Raw genomic sequence first — 21,365 nt, 5'->3', positions numbered from 1 at the left:
CAGGTACCAGCTTATTACCAACATTCTTTGGGATTAACCAGAGAGGATATCAAATCCCTCTTAGACAGAAAGTCAGCCTGATTTAGGACTGGTTATTACTAAATATAACTAAATATATTTTAAATCCCTGGAAATTTGTTTTTAAGCATATAGGAAAAATGGTATTTCCTAAGGAACCACTCTTACCACCTGTTCCTCTGAGCATCATAGGAGAATGCAAATTAGTGATTTTTAGATGTGCCAAATAATTCTATCTAGAATCAACTCAGGTGGCTGGAAATTAATCAGAAAAAGTTCACTTGGTGATGAAATATAACAGAATTTATTAACTCCCAGGTTGTGCAGTGTGGGAAAAGGGTTAGCAAAACCCTTTCTCCTGCTCTATGAATGAGTTTGACCTTGGGTCAACCCTCTAGCTGTGTTCTTCTGGAAATTTCATAAAGGCAGGACATCAGCTGTGTTACTAGGTAGCATGGCTTATGGCAAAAATGTTTCCAAATTCCTATGCTACATCTGAATTGGGAGAACTGTGAATCAACTGTAAATATCTGGTGGGTAGCCACAGGTTTGGGCTTCCCTAGGTGTACTGACTCTTCGAATTGACACATCCTCTGCAGGAACTATGCAAACTCTGCTAATAGAGTTGTTTCAGAAATATTGGTCCTATTTGGGACACAGGGCTTCTAGACCAAGGTGACTGCACTCACCGAGATGGCTCTCATCTCCTTGCATCTATGCTGTCATTTGAGAGCCAGAGGTTCTTCTCTAGGCTGCTGTGAGGATCCCCGGGAATAACAATGCCTAACACTGTCCTGCTTCTGTTTCCTGTCCTGTGTCCTGCAAAGTGAATATAACACCAAGGGTGGCCTATTTGGATCTTGCAAGTCTCCATGTCTAGTTGAGCCTAAAAAGACCCGGTGGTGGCTACTACATGGAGAAATCTCAAATAGAAAAAAAAAAAATCCCTCATTTGATAATATGCTGCTAAAAGTCATGACTTTTCAGATTTTACGGCCTCTAATTCTTCTGGAAGCCACAGGGATGGGCATGAAAATGCATGCTTTAAATTTGCCTACTTTTTTTCTCTCCATAAGGTATTCAATTTTACAAAGCATATTTAGAGACACAAAAACAAAAAGAGGTATTTAATTTCCTCAATTATTTCTCTAGGAATAGCTCCAAGATTATCTACAATGAAAATCCAGGGTTCTCACCTACATGGCAAATTTAATTTGATGATTGACAACTGAGACGGGCAAGAGACTACATTTTAATCTTTGTTGCTGCTTCTGCTTAAGCTGGGGAATTTTCTGCCAGGCCTCATGTTATCTTTTTCTTTCTGACATGCCTCACTGTTTACCTAGCAGAATTAACTAGGTGAATGTAAATTTTTTTTTAAAGTTTAATTTATCTCCTACTGAATGTTAATATTTCAAAGGAGCATTTGAAACTGAAAACAGTATTTGAAAAAACAAAAAAAGGCAGTCTTCTCGACCTGGACAAAACCCAACAACTCCCAAACCCACATATGAAAGTTGGCCTAGATTAATTCATTTCAGAGTTAAAGAGCAAAAGCAAGTTATAAAGTATTTATTTTTCATAAAAGTACTTAGGGCACATGACTTTTAATTCATTTTCTCAAATAATCATGGATATAGTGGATTTGAAGACACAATAATTTATGCATGCTTAGGAAAAAAAGGTGTTTTAGGCCAGATACGGTGACTCACACCTGTAATCCTAGCACTTTGGGAGGCTGAGGTGGCTGGATTGTTTGAGCCCAAGAGTTTGAGATCTGCCTGGGCGCAACGTGGCAAAACTCCGTCTCTACAAAAAATACACAAATTAGCCGGGCATGGTGGTGCACACCTATAGTCCCAGCTCCAAGCATGGGAGGATCACCTGGGCCTGGGAAAGTAGAGGCTGCAATGAGCCGTGATATCGTGCCACTCCAGCCTGGGTGACAGAGACCCTAACTACCCCCTGAAAGGTGTTTTAATCCTGAAATGCTTCTACTTTTGCATGTGATGAAGTGGTTTTAAAACTTTGAAAATACATCTAGAGGCCGCACTGAATCACTCTGATGAAGCCAAACTCTCCATCGTGTATCATTTGTACTTCATAATTTAACAGTTTTCTTTAAATCTTACATTTTCCCCAGAAATCTTTGTAACTGTTGATCTTTAAGATCTCTAAACTCTGCCATTTTAAATTTATGGGGGAATTGTAAGCCTTAAAAGCATTACAGATGAAAGAGGAGCTATTTTGAGAGCTGAACTACACACTTAATATAAACTCTCTTGAATACTGAGAAACAAATCACTACACAATCTCTGTTAAAAAATTACATCATTCACTTTAGACTCATGAAAGAAAGTGCACGCATGAGGAATTGGATTTTATATAACGCAGTGCTGTAAACAGACAAGAACTTTCCAAATAGCTAATGTATTTTTTTTTTTTTAATTTTAACGCCAGCACTGTTTTTAGTGTTTAGTTGCTAATACTATACATATAACACTTGGACATGACTTATTGCAGGAGGCATTTTATTCAGGGAAAAGGTAAGCATGTTTACTCAGCTAAAAATATAAGTATTAATTTAAGAAGCCCATTTGGCTAAAGTTGGGAGTACAAAGACTGAATATGACAAAAGGTATCCCATTAAATATAAAATTTACCATGTATTTGATGCTATGGTTATCTTTAGGTACCCAGAAAGAAATGCTTTCTCAGCTATCTTGGCAGCTTCTAAAGGAAAGTTTCTTACACTTCCTGTAATAATATATTGGCAAACTACTAAGATTCATAGAACTAGAGCTTCCATTTTTAAACCTATTCATTGTATTCAAGACCAACTATTTTTAATGTTTTTCTTCCTCTACCTCAGGGCAGTACTAAATGAGCACATTGAATCAAAGCAGCTAAAAGAATACCATGTCCAAAAGCAGGCTGAGTTTCTGGGACAGAGCTCATCAGTTTCTTCTTTTATTCTGCCCATTATTGGTTCTACCTGCCCATGCTCTTCACTTTCATAAAGCAGAATCAACACTGGGAAAGCCTAAGTCCTGCACCTTTGCCAGAGGCTTAAAGGGCCAAGTCAAATACCTTGTGAAAAGCTCTATAGGGACCTGATCACAGGGAACACACAAAGATGCAGGGCAGTGAGGAGGTTATAAGGGACACTTTGTGATCATTTCACTGATTTGTAAACATCCAGCTTTATAACATGCTAAACAGAACTGAGAGCAAACACAAATGGTTAATGATACAAAATAAACCCCAAAGGTAGAAGGAAAAAGAACAAGAAAACACAAGTCTGCAGGCCATACATAAGCAATAAAAGCTTTACATCACTGAGTAAGTAGACTGATAGATAATAGTACTAGGTTAAACCCAGGGAGAAATCACCAAAGCATTTAATATGAAGCAGCACAGTGGAACACAGCATCATATAAATATATATATATATATGCCAAAGGGATCACAAATATTAAAGAAGATGCCACAATAAAAATGTGCTTAGCTTTATAAAATACGTATGATCTTCACTTTGTTGAACTGTGCAATTACCTTCTCTTTCCCACCTGAATGGGGTTATTGGCACTGCTTTGTTAAAATCATGCATAATACTAATAAATTCCATAAAGAGAAGAGCTAGCATATTGTCAACTGGAAAACTTTATTTATTTATTTATTTATTTATTTATTTATTTATTTATTATTATTATACTTTAAGTTGTAGGGTACATGTGCATAACGTGCGGGTTTGTTACATATATATACTTGTGCCATGTTGGTGTGCTGCACCCATCAACTCGTCATTTACATCAGGTATAACTCCCAATGCAATCCCTCCCCCCTCCCCCCTCCCCATGATAGGCCCCGGTGTGTGATGTTCCCCTTCCTGAGTCCAAGTGATCTCATTGTTCAGTTCCCACCTATGAGTGAGAACATGCGGTGTTTGGTTTTCTGTTCTTGTGATAGTTTGCTAAGAATGATGATTTCCAGCTGCATCCATGTCCCTACAAAGGACACAAACTCATCCTTTTTTATGGCTGCATAGTATTCCATGCTGTATATGTGCCACGTTTTCTTAATCCAATCTGTCACTGATGGACATTTGGGTTGATTCCAAGTCTTTGCTATTGTGAATAGTGCCGCAATAAACATACGTGTGCATGTGTCTTTATAGCAGCGTAATTTATAATCCTTTGGGTATATACCCAGTAATGGGATGGCTGGGTCATATGGTACATCTAGTTCTAGATCCTTGAGGAATCGCCATACTGTTTAACTGGAAAACTTTTATAGGGATGAAAAATAATTTATGGTGATTAAAAGTAGAAAGGATCAGAGACTAAGCTATAAAAAAGCAGAAGGAATGTCCTCTATGTTGGGAAGACTATAAATGCTTCTTGAACACATTAGTACCAGAGAAAATCTTGGCTATCACTATAAGTCTAAGTTTCATGATTAATCATGCTGACAACTCAGCTGCCAGGCTATTCCTTATTCTCTCTTTCTTAAGACAGGTCAACAGGTAGGTATGTGGCAAGAGGCATGTCATCAAATGGGTTCTGCTGATGCCAACACACACACACACACACACACACACACACACACACACACACACACACGGCATGAACTGAAGTTGTTTTATTATTTGTAGGAAACAGCTGTATAAGTAAGTCCGATCACCACGTTAGGAAGTTGGCTAGTTTTCCTTTTGGATGTCAGCTCAAAAGTAAATTCTAAAAGTGCCAGGCATACCCGGAGAAATCTGATTGCGACTTGCCTCTTCCTCCTCCATGGTCTTCTTGGCTTAAGTTGGCATATTAAAATGGCTTAAGACACCTTAACCCATCAATTCATGCACCTTTCCAGGTCTACAGAAGATTGGCTGAGAACCAGTCCAAACTGAAGCAGAGACACTGGTCTGTGTGTCTTCTAACTCCAAACAACTTCTTCACAAGCCACGCAAGTAAGAGGTTTAAGGGAGGTGTGGAAATTCCTTGCCAAAGAAACAATAACTTACTTAAAGCCCATCTAGCAGTAACTAGATAAAAAACAGACTCCTCGGAGGAGTCAAACCAGGATCAATAGAGACTGGCACACAGGAAAGAAAGGGTTTCAGGAAGGAAAAGTGAAGCTCCTTGAAATGCGATTTCCCCACTTTAGTGGTCTCAACTGGTTTGAGGTCGTGGTCCTGCTTCCTTAGCTAGTTTTCTTGCCAGGAGATGGGATTACTCCTTCCAGTCTTACAGAGAACGTAACATAACAAGATGCTTCCAAGATAAATAGATCATGGCATCTGTGTACTTTTCTGTGGGATTATATCTGAGACTATCTGTTTCTTAATTGCAGAACATTTTATTTCAGGTATGTCTCAGAAATAATGCTACCATATCAGAGTAAAAGAAGTATTGGCCGGGTATGGTGGCTCATGTTTGTAATCCCAGCACTTTCGGAGGCCGAGGCAGGTGGATCACGAGGTCAGGAGTTAGAGACCAGCCTGGCCAATATGGCGAAATCCCATCTCTACTAAAAATACAAAAAAATTAGCCAGGCATGGTGGCGTGCACCTGTAGTCCCAGCTACTCGAGAGGCTGAGGCAGGAGAATCACTTGAACCCAGGAAGTGGGGGTTGCAGTGAGCCGAGATTGCGCCACTGCACTCCAGCCTGGGCAATAGAAGGAGACTCTGTCCTCCGCACTCCCCCCCTCAAAAAAAGTATCACTGAACATTTCAAGAGCTATAAACCAGCTCAATCTAAAAAACAGTTTAGTGACAACGAGAACTGTTAAATTAGAACCGCTGGTGGCAGGTGTTGAGCGTCAATGTTTTTTCAAGCTCCCCAGGGCAACAAGTGAAACTATTACTAACCTCCGATCCTCTGATGTGTTATATATAATGCTCAGAAAAGATACACTATCCATATGGAAAGATACTGGAAAAAGTGGCATATTCCCTACGGCCACGTGAAGCTATGGTCACAAAAAAATGAAATGAATCAACACTTGAGCTTTGTATATAAAAACACCATAGAACAAGTATCTAATGAAATGCCTTGGTAAAGGTCCAATGGTATAAGACTCCTAAGAACTTCAGTTGGTTGCCAATATTATTATGGCAAGATTCTGCTAACATTCTCTAAGATGGAGGGGGAGCCAGGAAGCAATGCAGCAGACTGATTAACAGTACGTGTTTGCAATATTAAAAGTCTGGATTTGAGTATCTAGCTGTAGAAACTTGAGCAAGCAAACTTCACTTTGCTTGGGTTCTTTATCAAGTTGTGGCAGAAATTAAAGGAGAATACATGTAAAATGCCACTTATTGCCATGCTTTAGGGACTCAGTGACCGGTAGCTATTATTATTAACCAGTATATTACAACATACCAGAATCTCTGGGACACATTTAAAGCAGTGTGTAGAGGGAAACTTATAGCACTAAATGCCCACAAGAGAAATCACGAAAGAAACTGACACCCTAACTTCACAATTAAAAAAACTAGAGAAGCAAGAGCAAACACATTCAAAAGCTAGCAGAAGGCAAGAAATAACTAAGATCAGAGCAGAACTGAAGGAGATAGAGACACAAAAAACCCTTAAAAAAATCAATGAATCCAGGAGCTGGTTTTTTGAAAAGATCAACAAAATTGATAGACTGCTAGCAAGATTAATAAAGAAGAAAAGAGAGGAGAATCAAATAGACGTAATAAAAAATGATAAAGGGGATATCACCACCGACCCCACAGAAATACAAACTACCATCAGAGAATACTATAAACACATCTATGCAAATAAACTAGAAAATCTAGAAGAAATGGATAAATTCCTGGACACATATACTCTCCCAAGACTAAACCAGGAAGAAGCTGAATCCCTGAATAGACCAATAACAGACTCTGAAATTGAGGCAATAATTAATAGCCTACCAACCAAAAAAAGTCCAGGGCCAGACGGATTCACAGCCGATTTCTACCAGAGGTACAAAGAGGAGCTGGTACCATTCCTTCTGAAACTATTCCAATCAATAGAAAAAGAAGGAATCCTCCCCAACTCATTTTATGAGGCCAACATTATCCTGATACCAAAGCCTGGCAGAAACACAACAAAAAAAAGAGAATTTTAGACCAATATCCCTGATGAATATCGATATAAAAATTCTCAATAAAATACTGGCAAACCGAATCCAGCAGCACATCAAAAAGCTTACCTACCATGATCAAGTGGGCTTCATCCCTGGGATGCAAAGCTGGTTCTACACAAATCAATAAACGTAATCCAGCATATAAACAGAACCAAAGAAAAAAACCACATGATTATCTCAATAGATGTAAAAAAGGCCTTTGACAAAATTCAACAGCCCTTCATGCTAAAAACGCTCAATAAATTCGGTATTGATGGAACGTATCTCAAAATAATAAGAGCTATTATGACAAACCCACAGCCAATATCATACTGAATAGGCAAAAACTGGAAGCATTCCCTTTGAAAACTGGCACAAGACAGGGATGCCCTCTCTCACCACTCCTATTCAACATAGTGTTGGAAGTTCTGGCCGGGGCAATCAGGCAGGAGAAAGAAATAAAGGGTATTCAATTAGGAAAAGAGGAAGCCAAATTGTCCCTGTTTGTAGATGACATGATTGTATATCTAGAAAACCCCATCGTCTCAGCCCAAAAATCTTCTTAAGCTGATAAGCAACTTCAGCAAAGTCTCAGGATACAAAATCAATGTGCAAAAATCACAAACATTCTTTTACACCAATAACAGAGAGTCAAATCAGCAGTGAACTCCCATTCACAATTGCTTCAAAGAGAATAAAATACCTAGGAATCCAACTTACAAGGGATGTGAAGGACCTCTTCAAGGAGAACTACGAACTACTGCTCAGTGAAATAAAAGAGGACACAAACAAATGGAAGAACATACCATGCTCATGGGTAGGAAGAATCAATATCATGAAAATGGCCATACTGCCCAAGGAACACTTTTACACTGTTGATGGAACTGTAAACTAGTTCAACCATTGTGGAAGACAGTATGTCGATTCCTCAAGGATCTAGAACTAGAAATACCATTTGACCCAGCCATCCCATTACTGGGTATATCCCAAAGGATTATAAATCATGCTGCCATAAAGACACATGCACACGTATGTTTATTGTGGCATTATTCAAAATAGCAAAGATTTGGAACCAACCCAAATGTCCATCAGTGACAGACTGGATTAAGAAAATGTGGCACATATACACCATGGAACACTATGCAGCCATAAAAAAGGATGAGTTCATGTCCTTTGTAGGGACATGGATGCAGTTGGAAACCATCATTCTCAGCAAACTATCACGAGAACAGAAAACCAAACACCACAAGTTCTCACTCATAGGTGGGAATTGAACAATGAGAACACTTGGACACAGGAAGGGGAACATCACACACCGGGGCCTGTTGTGGGGTGGGGGGAGGGGAGAGGGATAGCATTAGGAGATATACCTAACGTAAATGACGAGTTAATGGGTGCAGCACACCAACATGGCACATGTATACATATGTAAACCTGCACGTTGTGCACATGTACCCTAGAACTTAAAGTATAATAATAATAAAAAATTAACCGGTATATTAGAATGGAGGGCTGGGTGGATGGAAGGAATAACAATAAAAAAGGTGTTTTTCATACCCTGAAAATATGAATCTTAGAGGAAAAAAAAATGGCCTTTGAGACAGATTTTGCTGACCCTGACAGCATGATACAGAATCAAAGACTGGAAGTTTCCATGAGTCAATAAGATCAAACCAGCAAACACACATTTATGAACTAGGTTTTCTGTTTTTGAGAAATCCCACAGAGAAGCCTTTAGCAGGTATAAAAATCTCTCCAATGGAACAGGCTCACCGCAGCTTCCACCTCCCAGGTTTAACCAATTCTCCTGCCTCAGCCTCCCAAGTAGCTGGGATTCCAGACATGTGCCACCACGTCTGGCTAATTTGTATTTTTAGTAGAGATGGGGTTTCTCCATGTTGGTTGGGCTGGTCTCGAACTCCCAACCTCAGGTGATCTGCCCGCCTCGGCCTCCCAAAGTGCTGGGATTACAGGCGTGAGCCACTGCGCCCAGCCCCACCTTTTCTTTTACTCCAAGACCTTGGCAGTTTCTGCTCTTACAGCTTTTTCCTATATGAAGGTAACTTTCCTTGGAAAACTCAACATATCTGCTACTCTGGGCATAATATTAGCAGAAATCTTGGGCTCAGCTTTCAATAAATGAAGAGAAGGGCTATGCATCCATATGGAGTTTTAGTAATGATTTCATAAAATTGAACAGAAAGCACTTGTTGGATATTTCATAATTGTCCATTTTTATATTTGGTAATCTTTCTTATGCACCCTCTGTCACAGAGGATGCTGTTCTAAAAACCTTTCATTATTGCAGTTTAATTAAGCAAGTTAAATTTAGATACACAAATGAAGGCTGCCCTCTTATTTACATTTTGAGAGCTTAATGATCTTTTTATAGCTTCAGAACCTTGGGGAAATAGCCTCATTTTTCATACTTAAGTACACATCCCACTTCCTGATCAGCAGGTTTCAGGGTAAACACTATTCATGAATAACAGTCAATGTACACAAAAGTAAGCAGGAAGAGAATATCTAGATTCCTTCTTAACATTTCCACAGGATATTTAAATGGTTTAAGATGCTTTTATAAATTGCTTCCCTATTTCAAACATGGCAATGGCAAACATTTCACATTTACCATGCGGCTGGACTTGCACTAAAAGCTTTTTATATGGATTGTATTTTTATTCTCTAATTAGCACAACTACACTATGAGCTCGGTATCACTTATCATTTCATTTACAGAGAGCAAACAAGAGGCCGGGACAGGCATCCGAGGCAACACCATTGGGCAGAGTAGAGCCGGGTTCACATCTAAGCAGTACGACTTCGGAGCCCATTTTTCTCTCCCACCAAGCTCAAATGCCTTTGTCATTATATTGTTCTTTGGCTACGATCTGTTGTTGTTGTTTTTCCTTTCCTGGTTTTGGAAGGGGCCACAGTGTTTCCATGTTGCATCCTATCTGGACAGGCCTGCTGTGTCTTTTTATTTTGGCTTCCAGATACTCTCAGTGAACACCCTTCACTCGTGTCGAACTTGGTGGTGTATGCCTATTATTCAGGAATTACATTTTCACTCATTCTGACTCTCATTCAAAAACTGGTTCTTGTGAGGTTGTTAGTATCAACAACCTCAATCCCTGGCAGCCCTCTCTTCCTCAAGACCCTCTGCTCCTTGTCTCCCCTTCCCCCTAGTTCCATCAGCAGGGGCAGTGGCTTGACACTTCCCCTCTCTTCCTTCACATGGCAAAGGGCTAACAAGCCTCTTACACACCAATCCTGCTTCTTGCTACTTTCAGAAACAACACTGTCTTTTGGAAAGTGAACCTGCAAATAATGAAAGAGCTCACAGGGCTCTCTTAAAATTCAATTAAAAACAAATGCCAATAAAACAAACACAGAGTATCCATATAAACGTGTAAAGGAAAGTATTCTTTCCATCTATATCAATACATATTTTTAAAGTGACTTGTAATGAGAGGTCAGCTGATTGGCTGCTGCTTTCTGACAGTCACATAAAAATTTTCTACATGCTCAAAAATAATTTTCTCTTAATTTTCACTCTTTAGTACCACATGATACCATAAAAAACACATGTATCTGCTAATATAAGTACTCTCCATGAGTGCTGATAATTAGCCTTTTTCTCCATCATTTGAGAACTCAGAAAATCATTCCTCTTTGTGGTTTGAATGTATACTCTTATCAGAACATACAAATCCTGTAGATATTCTTTTCAAGAAATGGAAGGGAAATTATTCTAAGCATATTAAAGTTCAGCTTTGAAATGATAATGTTTCCAAAAGCCAAAGGCATATGCCAGGCATTCAAGAAGCCAAGTTTTCTGTTGGACATATTTTTGGGAGTGCTGGAAGGCACACATTACTCCGGGCTGCAATACAGATCGAAAAGAGAAGGCTTTTCAATGATCATTACAAAAGGCATTCTTCAGGGTTTTGAAGATGCGGAGGGGATTTAATCTATAAACATCTCTCTAAATCTCCTACGTGGTTTCTTAAAAACTAGTTTTTTAAATCAAATGCTTTTCAATTAATCGTAGGCAAATTAGACCAAGAAAGCAATACGCCTGGGTAGAGCAGGGTAAGGGGAACCAGTACTGTTATTTACATGGTTAAGGCCTCAAGTGAAACAAACGTAAGCATGCAGGGCTCTGAGACACAGGGCACTACAACTAAGGATGGCGCACCACACAGCATGCTTCCCACAGATCAATTCCTTAGCGGAAATTCCCCTGGTAGTAATCAGAGAAGGGTTCACTCCAGTGCTGGGGCTTAGTTCCACCCCAGTATTTATCCCAGTTAGAGATAAAGCAGCTGTGAACAGGAGGCACAGACACAAGCAGTACTCACCTCTGCGATCTTCAGCACGGCACTCCCATTCAGATCAAATGTCGGTGTGTAGGTGATGCACAGTAAAACCTTTAACAAGGTGAGAGATGAAAGAAGAGACAAGGGGTTAACAGTATGAAAATTCACTGTTGTTTCCTATGCCATTTGTGTAGTCCTGTTTTTATGATTCCTTTGCTATTTGCTTTATCTAATGTTTCTTTATATCCCACCCACTGCTTTCTCATTAGTGGCCGCACATTGCCTAATAAAGTAGAGACCATCCTTTAAAAAATAAAGGCTGCTAATCTCTCCCTGTGGAAAGGACTTGCAAGACTGGCCAGAAACAGCGTCTTTTAACAGCTCCAGGAGGTGTGTCCAGTAACAGCAAAAACCACAAAAGAGTTGTTTAGTAGCAGTCATTTTAAAAATGCCAGGCTTAATGCTAGACACTTCACATGAATTATCTAGGTTGATCTTCTAAATAAGTGTTATTATTATTATTGCCCCCGTTTTACTGGTGAGAAAACCAAAATTCCATGATTAAATATGTTACCTAAGGTCACACAGGTAGCAAGTTGTTGAACGCAAGTAATCTGCCTTCATGTGCCCACTCACTAGGCAAAGCCATCTCCACCTCTTCTGGGACTCAAAGGTCAGTGTCATTTTCTATTCCTATCCCCTTCCCAAATCCACATGGAATTAGAAATTCTTTTATGGCATTGTCCTCTTCCCTCTTGCAATTTCTTCCAGAATGCTGCATGGGGTTTACTTACTCCCCTTATTTTCCAAGATACATAGACAATGGGTCGATGACATTTGCAAGATCTTTCAGGACCACTAAAAACTTCACTTTCTACTTGTAGAGCCTTTAGGGAACAGATCAATAAAAGCCTGTGGCATTTTAAGAATTGCTTCTCAATTTGTGGGTAAGAGGCTACTCTCTCCCTCTTCACTTAGCTCTGACTTTTCTTGCTGCAGAAGACAGACACAAGAGTGCTGATGTCTGCTCCTTTATCTCAAACCCCACAGCCATGCCCTGCCTGCAGCTTGGCCTGCCAGGGGCAGTCTTCTGAACATTTTTCTCATCTGTTCAATTCATGAAGGAGCATGGAAGCCTAGCAAATTTACTTAATACAGGAAACTGCAATTGTCAGATGTGACAAGAAATCTCTGCCCATCTCTCAGTCTTAGCTGTCAGCTAGGCCAGTCCTAGGAACAGTTGCTCCTTCACAGAAAGCAAGTGTGTATGCAATTAAAGGGGGAGGGAAAGATTTTTTTTTTTTTGCCATATTTAGTCACAAGGGTGGGTATTAATTGCAGGGGTGCTCCTCAGTCTTTTGATTCTTAAAGGGACTTAATCCAAGAATCAACACCAGATAAAAATTGGCTCAGTCGCCTGGGCACAGTGGCTCACACCTGTAATCCCAGCACTTTGCAAAACTGAGGTGGGCGGATCACTTGAGGTCAGGAGTTCCAGACCAGCCTGAGCAACGTGGCAAAACCCCATCTCTACTGAAAATACACACACACACACACACACACACACACACACACACACAAAGATTAGCCAGGCGTGGTGGTGGGCACCTGTAATTCCAGCTATTCGGGAGACTGAGGCATGAGAATCACTTGAACCCGGGAGGCAGATGTTGCAGTGAGCCGAGATCACACTGTTGCACTCCAGCCTGGGCGACAGAGTGAGACTCCATCTCAAAAAAAAAAAAAAAAAATCATCTCAGTGCCAAGGCGATTGAGAAAAAGGGACTGGGGAGCAACTGCCCCTTGGCCTCATGGGAAATGGCTTTCTTTTGTTTCATGACAATCTTTGGGAGTTGGGATTTGGTAGGCAGGGAGTGATGAAGCTGAGGACAGCAGGGTCACCAGGACCTACCCTGGGCTTGGAGGGAGGCTACATCTTCCAGGCCCCTATAAGTACATAGTGGTGGTCCCATGGCTGAAAAGCCCTGTTCTTGGCTCCTCCTCTACTTGTTTTACCACGTGGCTTGATTGGCTTCTTTCCAGTCTCAACTTAGATGTCGCCCCCTCAGAGAGACGTTCCCAGATGCCCCTCTCTAAAGTACTTGCTGTCACATCTCCTTGTTTCATTTACTTCAGAGCAGACATCAGTCCCACAAATGACTTGTTTGCTTATTTGCAATCTTCTCATTAGACTATACCATCCGTGGAGCCTCTGAAAGGCCCTCAGGACACTGTCACATGATGCTTTCTTACTTTGAGGTTTTTTATCTTTAGTGCCATGTTTCATGGTGGGCAGTGGGGAGTCTGAGGTGGTGGTGGCCAGCAGAGGCCATTTGGTCCAGCTGGGCTCTTGATTTTTTAAGTATTGACAATAAAGACTGGTACCACTTTACAATATGAAAATAATGATGGCAAACATTTGTCCGCACTGGTTAATTATTAACATTGCTTATAGGACTGACGATTGACTTTCTGCCTTCTGCGGCTCTATGCGTTCATACAAGGTACACAAAGGTAGGTTTAGGAAGAAGCGTTCAAAACTTGACCCAGTTTTCTGTGAGCAAGAGCTGCTTTTCGGCAGCAGTGGCTGGAAGCAGGAGCAGTTCCCATGGTGAGGTCTTCGTGAGGGTGTTGAGTTAGCAGTATCGGTAATAAAGATTCTCAGGGGAATGCAGGAAGCTTGACTTCCTGTGTTTCAGGGAAACCCAGCATATGTAGAGGGAGGCCTCCCTGCAACAGTCCACAGAAGCTGAGGATACCTGCACCCAGGCCCCCAGCCAATGCTGACCATGTTCACAGGATGTTGGAAAGAAGGCTTTCCACACCTAATGTCTGGCCAGCAATAGTCAAAGACTCACTGAGCCAAATGCGGGGGGAGGGGGAGGGAAACTGAAAACAGGAAATAATGAAAGGAAGGTAAAGCACATTAATGGAGCCAGTTCCTTAAGCTCATGCAGTTTGTTGCATGAAAAGCACAGCAGATTTTAATTACAGGGCTGATGGTATCCACACCCTCCTGGGACTCACAAGATATAGTAAGGGCAGAGTGTCTAGCCATGATGATGCAGCAGATGAAAATGACTTATCAAAACTGTTGATGCTCCCAATGCTTAGCATGTGTTAATTCGCTAGATTAAAACACGGACTAGGGGTAGAAAATTTAGGGCAATAACAAATTGAAATCATCTGACTTCCATTGCATAATGAGAGGGCAACAAGTTTAGATTAACATTCTGAGCATGCTGGCCCCATGGAAAACAGAAGCAGCTAAATATTGAGGGCAATTTTATTAAAAATATATCCTTCACAGGGTCATTAAAGCATACTGACTAAATTACCATGGAACAGCAGGAACTTGAGTGATGGGTAGCATCTTGCAATCTATACCAGCTTGCAGAAACTGCCTCCATAAATGAGCCACAAGGAAAATAGGGAAAACAGGGGCAAAGCTTTCCATGAAAACGGAAAAATCATTCAATGGCTAATAAAAGTCCCAGATCACTTTATTTAAAAACTTGATAACCGAATAGCTACTATGTGCAAGAAGCAATCCCTCAATTTAAAATGTGTACAGAAACCCTGGGTTTAGGAAAAAAAATTAGAATTAGACTTGAAAGGAGAAAGCAAAGCTGATTTATTGCAAGAATTGGGCACAAGTGATAAGAATCTAGAAAATAGGGGAGCATCACACACCGGGTCCTATTGTGGGGAGGTGGGAGGGGGGAGGGATAGCTAATGTAAATGGAGATATACCTAATTAGGAGATATACCTAATGTAAATGACGAGTTAATGGGTGCAGGGTGCAACACACCAACATGGCACAAGTATACATATGTAACAAACCTGCACGTTGTGCACACGTACCCTAGAACTTAAAGTATAATAAAAAAAAAAAAGAGAGAAAAAGAAAAAGAATCTAGAAAATGTGGTCACGTTAAGATGAGAGAGAGATGGATGTGGACAGATAATGATGACGAGTACAGAATCGCAGATGTGCTCTTTTAAGAATATCCTGAATTAATCTTCTCCCAAGGACATGTCCTGGTCATGATCGGGAGTTTCCCTGCGCAGTGGCCATGATCAGGGCAGAGCAGAGGCTATGATGTTAGGGCCACAAATGAGACATGATCATGCATGTGACTTGGTGTTTAATTGCTGTGTGACTTTGTCTATGTCCCCTAGCCCTTTAACTTTAAAATTCCCATCTCACCTTCCAAGGATATTTACAGGAACAAATAAATTAAATGAATGTTTAAAGAAATAGTGCAGATGAGACAGATCTTTAAGACTGTCTTCTCACAGAAGCTACACAAGTCTCATTTGATGTAGTTCATGGTAGCTACTCCGACATAGATGATTAGGCTTATTTCAAGTAAAAAAAAAAATTAGAAATATCAGATAATCCACATTGAAAAGCAAAAAACCTTTGATTTTCACTCCATGTCTTATCAATGCCACAAGTTCTCATTTTTCTGATCCAGCTCCACTTTCTTCCTTCTGTCCTCCCTTTTAGGCTACTATTCAATTCCAGTCATTATTCACTAAGGTTCTAATTGCTGTGGGATTACAATATAAAGGAAGCACAATCTTTGACATCAAAAAAACCCTCACCATCTACTGGAGAAATGAATGCCTGCAACTGTTCTTCAAGGCTGGCTGTGATAAGTGCTTTCGCAATTGGGAGGTATATAATAAGTTGGAAGGCTAGAAGACACAATAACTTTGGAGAAGACAGACTTTGCAGATGAGAGGACATGTGAACAAACCACCAATACTGGAGAGAAAAGGGAGGGAAAGACGCACCCAGCGAAGGAAGTGTCATGAGCAAGGCATAGAAGTGTGAAAGCAGAGGCCAGGGATGATGCTAGAAAGATCAGCTGGAACTTTACTGGATGTCAATTTAAATGCCTTATGTTAAATGCTTCATACATATTAGGACTGGTCAGGCCAATAAATTATAACTAAAAGGAGATAAACTAGGGCAAATTGAAAGTCAGAGAGATAAAACAGGCACTTAATAAAATACAGACAATGTCGAAGACAGATCCTAGTTGTTCCAGTGGCAATGAACTGACTGTTGCACATTTGGAAAAAAGATGCAGGGAGAGTGGAAGGCAATGGTCACCCGTGTTTGAAACCTGGGTACCATCCTACCATTGCCCTCCCACCAACCCCTACTGTCCTAGTCCACCTAGCTGACATCTCTCATACCCCACCATTCCCACATATTTTACAAAGCTTTATATTATATATTAATGAAGTAACATGCTTTGGAGAACAGAAATATAATTCGTTCAAATTGCATAATATAAAATACTTAATGCTACAGAATGGGCAGACAACTCAAAATGCTTATTCCTATAGCACTTATTTGGAACAGTTTAGATACACTACTTAAATCTGTATACTTACACACATACGCACACACACGCACACATCATTAGATTTCTCAGCTTCTTAGCAATAAGGTCTACCTTTGTTGATGCCTGCTATGTTTATAGCACCTTGCTGGGCCCTGGGAGGTGCCAGGAGCAGCTGGGCCTTGGCCCATTCTCAATACCTTCTATAAAATGTCCAGATGAATGGTCATCCTCACAGTTTCAGTGGAACTGTGCATCTATGTGCCTATTCATGATTGTAAAATGTGTAGACAATGTAGTAAAACAGCCCTGGTGGTATGGCAGAAAACTGTTCTGGGCATCTGAATGTCAGATCCAGGTGGCCTGACTGGTGAAAGGCAGTTTTTGTAACCAAGTAAGGTAATATTGAAGTTTCAGGTGATCTAGGTTAGGGAAATTATAATTTTGTAATCCCTCATTCAGAATTACCAAATTACACTAATCTGGCAGGACCTCGCTTGGATGGGGAGAAAATCATCTCCAGTATAAGCAGAAAGCATCTCCCATGAGACATTTCTGATATTTCCCATTATGCTCTGCTGAGAACCTATCTTCTGCACTCACCATCATAAATGGTAACTTGTACAGGGTTTATGAGTTGGAGAGCTCATTTCTGTCAAGGTTCCAACAGAGCCCTCTGCAGGACCATTTCCAGGGGATTCAAGGGTGAAGAAGTGAGTCCTGAAGTGATGAGAGAACAGCTCCGTGGCCACATTACATCTACCTGTGTGCTGGATTATTCAGGCTCTCATTCATTCACTCAACAAATATCTGCTGAGGTGTTGCTAGAGGCCACATCCAGTGTAGGTATTGGATACACAGCAGTGAACAAATAAGATAATCTCTTATCTTGCAGAGCTAACATCTGGTACGAAGGTGGTCATAAAATAATTACAATAAGCTGTAATGAACATTCTGAATGGGAAAATGCAGTGTCCTCTGGGAAGGCATGTCAGGGTCTAACACATAATACACAAGGTGTAATGCTGTATTCATCCTCTCATGGAACTCTAAATTTCACATGTTATAATACATATAAATCAAACCTAGGGGAAAAGAAAAGGGTACCACCAAAATGGGAGCTGATTTTGGTGAGTCAATCTACCTGTATGCCATATGGTGGGCATGAGGGCATACTGAATGAACAAGAAAGTATTTTTCCTTTTTCTTAAACTGTTAAAAATTATCTTAATTAACACACAACTCCTTCTTGGGAGGAACTGTGGTTTCATTTTTCAAAATATCAGATGTTATTTATAAATCAAACCAAACAAAATAAGCTAGTTAGGGCTCCAAAAAGTACAGCCCACAGAAGGCCTTGCATTTTTTTCTCTCTTGGTGTATGAAGAAAACCTTAACGCCAGGCGCATTTCAAAGCCCGACTCTGGCTCTGGCTATGAATTTAGCTTTGTTACTTAACACACATTTCCTTCTGGCCTCTCATGTAGATTGGCTTTAAACTTCATAAAGTTAAAAATCATTGCATAATTCATTCTCTTTAGAAACATTCCAGTTCTTTTTTTACTCTGTCAAATTCGGCAGCAAGAACAGAAAATTCAGTGACAAGCACAGGAATATTGAGACACCAAACGCCCTGCTACGGGGTGAAGAGTGTGCCGCCTTCCGCACGTGCATCCAAATGGAGTGTTCATTGCTGGAAGTGTACCCTGACCATGAAACGTCAACAGAGATTTTTTTCCCCTCATGGTTCAGGCACAAACAACAAAGCAGACTTAGTCTTCTGAAGTTCGCAAAATGGCAGAATGTTTATCTTTGGAGTGAGGGAGGGATGGAGTCACAGAGTAAACAAAGAATTTTCAGAGGACATTTCCTTACTTCGGTTTAAATTATGGATGGAGTGGTATAATAGACACTGGAGACAGAATGGGGGAGGGAGGAGGATGAGGGATAAAAAACTACATATCAGGTACAAGGTACACCACCCAAGTGACATGTTCACTAAAATCTCACACTTTACCACTACACAATTTGTCCATGCAACCAACAGCCACTTGTACCCCTAAAGCTATTAAAATTTTTTTAAAAAATAAAATGTTAATGACAAAGACAAACCTTTTTTCTTACTTTGATCAAGGTTTTTCAATCTTGACACTATTCGCATGTTAGACAAAATAATTCCTTTTTTCGGGGGGACTGTCCTGCTCATTGTAGGATATTTAGCAGCATCCTTGGCTTCTACCCAATAGATGGCAGTGGCAATACCCCCATTCCCCCAGCTCCTCCTTCCCAATGCCAGTTGTGACAAGTGAAGATGTCTCCAGGCATTGCTAAATGTCCCCTGAGGACAAAATTGCCCCCACCTGAGAACTACTGTTTCGTTCATTTCTATCCCACATGCCTTGTAGACATAACTCAGAACTTCTACCAACAAGCTTGTCCAGCCCTGTGGCCCATGGGGCACATGTGGCCCAGGACAGTTTTGAATGTGGCCCAACACAAATTCATAAACTTTCTCAAAACATTATGAGATTGTTTTGCAATTTTTTTTAAGCTCATCAGCTATGGGTCGTGTTAGTGTATTTTATGTGTGGCCTGAGACAATTCTTCTTCAGATATGGTTCAGGGAAGCTAAAAGATTGGAAGCCCCTGCTCTACAACATTGTTCCAATTTCAAAAGGTTAAGAGCTAGAATCTAGGACTTCCAGAGAAGAACTAGGATGAGCCACTGATCCTTCGCTTTGCTTCAGAGACTGTGGATTGCAGGTCACAACAAGTAGCTGGGCTACAACCTCGATCTTTATTTTTGACCCTAAGAAAATACATCAAGTTATTTTATTTCATAAAACATCTACCACTATTAGCAGGTTATCAACCAAATCACTTTCTGGCTCAACTTGCCAAATTTCTGGCAAACAGCTATTCTGAGAGATTTTTTAGTCAACAGATTTTGCTAGAGCTCCTAAATACTCAAGGTGGAAAATCTTTCCAATTCCTCATTGGTTTATGGTCATGTCACGGGTTCTTTTCTGGCCTTTATTGATTGCCACTAGAAATAAGTTACTGATATTCATCAGATATGCCCTTAGCACCGAATTCTAGGAAATACTGTACCAGTGATATTCATAAAAAATATGTAAATATTAGTTATAATTAATTTAGCTAATTCACTTGAACAAATAATCTGTTCATTATTTATATTTTCTTCTCCCTTCTAAACTTTCTCCCCTGGCCAAGTCTTATAACTGTCATGTCTAACGAGAGGCCTCACAAATCTCTTTCTAGAGTCGCTTTCCCCAGGTTGTAATCCTTAATTTCAGTTTCTAAACATCACAAATAAATATTGACATATTAGACCAAATAATTCTTTTGTGCAATTCCATGAAAATCACATCAGCCTCAATAAGGCTCTAATATGGTAAACGGCTAAACATTTCTTGTTCTAAAATTCTTAATTACTCTTGTAGATATCCCCATCAAGAAATAGAATCTATTTCTCTATCTTTTAAATATGAGGTATGGAGTGACCATTAGCTTGAAATGACCAATGGGACATCAGCAAGCAAGCAAACAAACCCCCAAAACACTTGGGCCTCTGAGTTCCTCAATTTTCCCTGCCACTGCCACCACGTAGATAACCTGCCACACTAGAAAATGAAAGACCTGATGCAGCAATTGTAAGTCTGCCAGCCCCAGTCAAGCCACCAACTGACCAAAGATGTATGAGCAAGCACAGCTGGGATCAGCAAAAGAACAGGACAGCTGAGCCCAGCCTGAACTGCCTACCGCATTTTGGGGTGGTTTCCAATACATGAGGCATAGTCCCAACCATATTTATTTTAGAATATGAACTTGCTTTACTATTTCAAATGAATTCTAGAAGATTCAGCTGTGTTTATATGGCAAGGCAATTTAGTTGGTCAAGATGAGATCTACTAATTCCAACCCTTATGAAGAACAAACTGGATTGGTCAGTAATGTGTTGATTACTGCTGGATGATAGATAACATGTGATTAAGATAGGAAAAAGAAAAGGAAATTACTGTGGAAGGGCTGAGTTGATGCCCTTCCAGCAAGTATATTAGACATGAAGACAAGCAAGTGTATTAGAACCTGCACCCAAAGGTTGAGTGGAAAAGAGTTATTTTTTCGTTCCATTGTACAAGTAGTTCATGTTTTAGAAATAAACTCTAGCCTAAAATTTCAGTAGAATGCAGGATGCATTTTCTCATAGAAATAAAGATATAAATTACAGATAGTTGCTCAGGGTAGCCTACAGATTTCTTTAATCCAGAACATACATGAAGTATTCTGTATTGACAATAAAAAAATGGAAATAATAGAAAAATAAAAATAAAAAATACAATTCTTAATTATGCTAACATTAAAACTGTACTTAAAGGAATATACACACACACACACACACACATATATAAGCCATGTAGAAAATGCTTATGATTTAAAGTATAAAGCAAGAAACAGGTTGGCTGTGGCGGCTCACACCTATAATCCTAGCACTTCAGGAGGCCAAAGCAGATAGATTGTTTGAACA

At 40.1% G+C, this 21,365-nt stretch overlaps 1 protein-coding gene across 1 annotated transcript in view; it reads right to left on the bottom strand.

Annotated features, from left to right (window-relative positions):
* ARFGEF3 (ARFGEF family member 3) overlaps positions 1 to 21,365 on the bottom strand; it is a 190,815-nt gene that overhangs the window by 111,391 nt on the left and 58,059 nt on the right. Inside the window, exon 5 of the mRNA XM_025383466.1 lies at positions 11,498 to 11,566. Within this exon, the coding sequence (XP_025239251.1) occupies positions 11,498 to 11,566 (69 nt within the window). The remainder of the gene's footprint in view (positions 1 to 11,497; positions 11,567 to 21,365) is intronic.

This window comes from Theropithecus gelada, chromosome 4, assembly GCF_003255815.1.
Source record: "Theropithecus gelada isolate Dixy chromosome 4, Tgel_1.0, whole genome shotgun sequence".
NCBI lineage: Eukaryota > Metazoa > Chordata > Mammalia > Primates > Cercopithecidae > Theropithecus > Theropithecus gelada.
This window is presented reverse-complemented; position numbering and strand designations above follow the sequence as displayed.